The following is a 5,675-nucleotide window of genomic DNA, read 5'->3' as shown; positions in this document are numbered from 1 at the left end:
CTAAAAGACAAGATAGAAATATTAATTCATCTTACTGTGGTGGTAAGGTCTCCTGGAATAAAAGTTGAATATTAGTTTAACTAGAATTTTTGTTGTTTGCTTTTTAAAGCATCTTCTGTGACTTCCCATTGTTCCTGAAGAGAGATCTCATTTGAAATACAATTTTCAAACCACCGAACCCTTTCTTGCCTCTGAACTTTTGCATTTATTCTTCTTGACTGAGCTGGTTCTCCTCATCTCAGTGAATGGCAGCCTCATCTGCATTCTTCCAATATCAGAAAAAATACCATCCACCTTCCCATCTCAAGTCAGTCACATTCATCACCATCTTTATTTCACCTCTTGGCACTTGTCACTATCTGTAATGATCCAGATCTATCTTTTTTTCTACAGACTTGTTCACCATCTCCTTCTGGAATATAAACTGCATGAGGGCAGGCACTCTCTCTGCCTTGTTGCCACTGTAACCCTAGAAATTTCCTCAGTGGCCAGGACATGGGATGTGTGAAATTGTTATTAAATAACTTCTGAAGTGAGATAGCTTACACTAATCACTCTCTTTACAAGTTAAATGTTTTTGCCAGCAAAAAGGTGATGGTTAATCACTGATGCTCTTTTCAAAAGGCAATATTATCTATGAAATATATCTTAGTAATTAAAAAGAGAAACACAAAGTGAACAAATGTCCTTAAATTCTTTTCTAGAAGGGAAAGCTAGACCACTTCAGAGCAATATTACCTAAGGTCATCTTGATAACACTTGAGCATTTCAAACAGTCTTTGTCCTTGCTGATAATCCCTTTGGGTAAGCTGATTCATGTGGGGATTTGCTTCTCACAAGCAATTTACAGAGAACACTTTCAAGTTTCAAGGTCTATTTTACAAATAGCTTTCTTAAAAAGAGACTTCCATTATTGTTGCTACAATTTTGGCTAAATATCATAAAGCAAGAGATGAAGACTGGAAAAGGAGAGATCCTATTGACTCTTAACCACCTCGTGCCGTCTTACATATCTATCCTGTTTTATCTTTAAAGAAATGTTGAGCGTAAGACCAAGGACTGCACATGGTAGGGAGGGGCATCTTGTTCAATGCGTCTTACTAAGAATTCTAGACACGTGTACAGTGTCCAACCCCTGCCATATGGGTATGCACTAGTCCACAGCCCCCGGGTCGGAACATTAGGATCAGGAGGGAATCCTGTTGTGGGTAATGTGAAACAATCCTAAACATAAAAACAAAAGCATTAAAGGTAACAAACAGTATCAGCCTTTGCTCACCATCAGGTCTTTGACAGTCTGATTTAACATGAATGTGAATTTTAAATAAAAAAAAAAAATCTAAGTGGGAAGAAAATAGCACTTTCTGTTCATCCAAAATCTCATAGCCTCATCAGGCCCAAAACAACTCCCCCGCCCCCCCTTTTTTTACTGTAGGTTCTTGAAAATAAGCCTACAAAATAGTTATTTGTGAAAGCACTTTGGTAATGCCTGGCATTATACTAACGCTAATTTCCTTCTTTCTTAACTTCCTTTCTTCCTCCCTCTCTCCTCCCCCTTTCCAATGTCTGTTTCACTGCATTGCAGTTTTCATAGAAGGTAGAGAATATTAAGTATAGATAAGGGACCTTCGGGTAAATTGACTTTTTTCTCCCGAGGAGAAAAGTATAAGTTATATCCATGAAAACTTAAAAAGTAAGCTTTATCCTTATATGTAAAGAAAAGAATTAAGCATGTAAAAATGCAGTTCAAAATGATCTCAAATGGGGATCCCTGGGTGGCGCAGCGGTTTGGCGCCTGCCTTTGGCCCAGGGCGTGATCCTGGAGACCCGGGATCGAATCCCACGTCGGGCTCCCGGTGCATGGAGCCTGCTTCTCCCTCTGCCTGTGTCTCTGCCTCTCTCTCTCTCAATCTGTGACTATCATAAATAAATAAAAATTTAAAAAAAAATTTAAAAAAATGATCTCAAATGACTGCAAGATGATGGTATTATTTAAACAATTAAGTACAATGTCAAATCATAAATGTTATTTGCTAATTCATAAAATAGCCCATGTAACTGTACACATACGATTTCTACTACACTCTGTGTGCTGTTTTGCATCAGTTCTATTTGTACAACAGTTTACTCATCATTTGATCTTGCACACTGGCTGATGAAGTAAGAGCCTGTATAAATTTAACATTAACCTTGTCCTTATGAATATTCTAAGCTGAAACTCTTAAATACAGAAATACTTTGATTCCTTTAGGGCGGGCAGCCCCGGTGGCACAGCAGTTTAGCACTGCCTGCAGCCCAGGGTGTGATCCTGGAGACCCAGGACTGAGTCCCATGTCAGGCTCCCTGCATGGAGCCTGCTTATCCCTCTGCCTGTGTCTCTGCCTCTCTTTCTGTGTGTTGCTCATGAACTAAAAAAAAAAAAAAAAAAAGATTCCTTTAGGGCATCTGAAGAATGTAAAAATGGTTATCTCCTCTAAAGTACATCTTTGGGACTATCACTAACTTCGGACACATATGTAATAGGATACTGTGTACCTGTTTCATAAAAATGTGATAAGAGTTCCTCTTTTTCAATAAAACGTTGATAGAGCCAATCAGCAAGGTCATCGGTCTCCAGGGGTACATCTTTAATTGGAAAGATCCTATGAAGAGTTAGAAAAAAAAACAAAAACTACTTACTTCAATTCAGAAATCAACATAATTCAGAAACACAATTTAGCTTTGGTGACTGAAAAGCTGAACAAAGCAATAGAATCACCTCTGACTTTTGCAAGGGTTCATTTCTGCAGCTTCTCAGATCATCTTGGTTTTTAAAAAATTGCTGGTTATACAGCAGAGTTCATTTATTCATCACTTATTCAAACATTTCCCAGCCTATTATATGTTAGGTCCAGTGCCCAATGATGAAAGACTATTAATAAATTGTCCTGTATCTACAAATAATACTGAGACATAACTGTCTTCCCATGTTTGTGGGTTTAAGAAGAAACGGTGTTCAGAACAGATGAAGTTTTTAAAATTTAAATTCAATTTGCCAACATATAGTATAACACCCAGTGCTCATCCCATCAAGTGCCCTCCTTAGTGCCCGTCACCCAGTCACCCCATCCCCCCGCCCACCTCCCCTTCTGCAACTCCTGTTTGTTTCCCAGAGTTAGGAGTCTCTCTCATGGTTTTTCTTCCTCTCTAATTTTTCCCCACAGAACAGATGAAGTTTTAAAATGCAGGTACTGGGGCACTTGGGTGGCTTAGTCGGTTGAGCATCTGACTCGGTTCCAGCTCTGGTCAGGGTCTCCCAGTAGGAAGATGGAGCTGGGATGGACTCTGTGCTCAGCAGGGAGTCTGTTTCCCCTCTTTACCCTCCCCCCATCCCCACCTGCACATGTGTGTGTGCTCTCTCTCAATTAAATACATAAAACTTTAAAAAATAAGGTAAAATAAAATGTAGCCACTTTAGGACATATTCAGAGTAGTCGGATGCTAGACCAAATAAATGCATCTTAACAATGTTCTTTTGGAGAAATGTCCATGAACCAGATAGAATCTTTCTAATTTGTATCAGAGATACAGGTTTCCTGAGCAGGGCCGCCTCTTCTTAGAGCTCGAATGTGCAGATTCTGTGAACACGTCCAACTCACCAGGAAACAGACTGGGATGATTGGTGATACATATCTGCTGGACATGAGGGCAGGAAAGGGCAACTTGTGACCATACTATGTATTTGCTGACGCTGAAAAGAATTTCTTTTTTTGTTTTCTAGTTTTGTGGGGAGTTTTCTTAATTTCATTTTAATTGAAGGTATAAAGGGACACAGTTTTAAAAGCCTGCAAAAGATTCAAATGAAAAACAGTGGTCCCTGTCTCTCTGCCCGTTGTTTCTCTCTCCCCAGAGGAATCAATTTTTTACCTCTTTTGATTAAGTATCTTGATATTTATTGACATGTTTCCTCTTCAGTTTTAGGGCCAACCTACTGACTTCCCAGTGTGGAAGACAGAGAGTAAACTCCTTCGGCCTTTTCCCACCACACATTCACATCCTTCCCATCTTCCCAATGCAGTTCTATGGTAATTTTTAATGAGCGGAGTATTAGGCATGGACATAGATTCAAAGCTAAGCCACATAGTAAATCAAGGCTATGATTTCTTTCCTTCTCCCTGAAATGAGCAGTTGAATTGTTTTCTCTGTATACATAACTAATTTACCCATAAACTCTGGTCTGTCAAGAGTCAATTCCTTAAAACCCATCTACAAACTTTTTTTTTAAAGGGCAAGAAAGAAAATATTTGGAGTTTGCAGGCCTTATGGTACCTGTCGCAACTATTCAACTTGGCTTTGTAGTGTGAAAGCAGCCTTAGACCTTGTATAAATACATGGGTAGAGTTATATTCAAATGCCATTTTATTTAAAAAGCAGGCAGTAAGCGAGTCTGACCTGTGCTCTAGATCTTCTCTCAAGGCATTTGTGTGCATCAGGCATTCTTTTAATTTCGTTTTCCTGAATAAATTTCGCCCACACTGTGGACTTGTGGCCTGTAGTTTTCATCATGCAAAGGCCTCTTATTTTGTCCTGGTGATTCTCTGCATTCCTAAAATGCATTTAGTATTTCCTACCTCTCACGTCTTCCTTTTTCTGTATCTATTCTACATTCTGATGGAGCACAGCCTCCAGTGGTTTCTGGGGAAAGGGTACTCGAAGTCTGGCATTTCTGCCAATGTCTTTTTTCTGTCCTCACACCTGGTCGATAATTTGACTAGATACAGCATTCATTTCGGCCTGATTAGATCTCAATTCTGCAGTAAGAGAATCTCTAGAGCCCCTTTATGCTTTTCTCTGGAGCCACCAGTCATTTTATGATTGTACTTCTGAATTGTATCTCCGACATGGTATTTAAATCTACATCCAGCAAGACTGTGGCAGACAGCATTACTTCTGGTTCTTTCTTTTATGGTGAATTCTTCCTTCTAGTCATTTTGTCCACTGCAGAATGGCTTGTCAGGAGCAATCACTTTTCTCTCTGTAGCATTCCAGCTGTTCTCTCTTTACATCTTGGGTTGAATTTGTAGGTGTTCAGGATGTTTTGAAAGTTATCTAGGTAAGTTTGTAGGACCAGATGAATTGAGGACCCCTACTCTTCCACCATCTTGCCTAGGTTTCCTAGATACAGGATTCAGGGTTGCCACTCATTTTCTTCCATCTCTGCCTTTGTGTCTTCCTTTCTAGGAGAGTTATTTAATTTCTAAACTTTTTTTTTAATTTCTAAATTTTTTTAATGGAGTTTTTATTCCTTTTTTCATATTTGTAATTTCTAAGAGCTCTCTGAATGTCCTTTTTTTTATAGTATACTGTTGTTTTCTTGTTGCAATATCGTATCTCTATGAGAATCTTATCTCTGTGAGAATTAGAAGATGAAAGCAGAGAAGAGGGTTAACAAACTCTCAGGATTTTTTGGCAGCTGGGATTTCCTTGAATCATTACTCCTTGAATCATTACTCCAAGTCAGTTTCTTATGTTTGTTTTAGTCTCTATCACAGTAGAGGCCCATCAGATGACAAGTTATCTGGTGAGTCTTTGTTGTTCACCCACATGTATAGATGTGGGATTAAACAGCTGACTGAAGGCTCTCAGCCCATGAGTGCAGTTTGTTGACTGGGAACTTCATGGAGGATTATCTGGTT

The 5,675-nt window shown here is 39.1% G+C and overlaps 1 protein-coding gene across 1 annotated transcript in view; it reads right to left on the bottom strand.

Moving 5' to 3' along the window:
- The window catches only part of LPGAT1 (lysophosphatidylglycerol acyltransferase 1), an 80,960-nt gene that overhangs the window by 6,252 nt on the left and 69,033 nt on the right, over positions 1 to 5,675 (bottom strand). The window contains 1 exon segment of the mRNA XM_077902194.1: positions 2,536 to 2,642. Within this exon segment, the coding sequence (XP_077758320.1) occupies positions 2,536 to 2,642 (107 nt within the window).

Source organism: Canis aureus, chromosome 6 (assembly GCF_053574225.1).
Source record: "Canis aureus isolate CA01 chromosome 6, VMU_Caureus_v.1.0, whole genome shotgun sequence".
NCBI lineage: Eukaryota > Metazoa > Chordata > Mammalia > Carnivora > Canidae > Canis > Canis aureus.
Note: the sequence above shows the minus strand (reverse complement) of the source record. Positions and strands in the feature narration are given on the sequence as shown.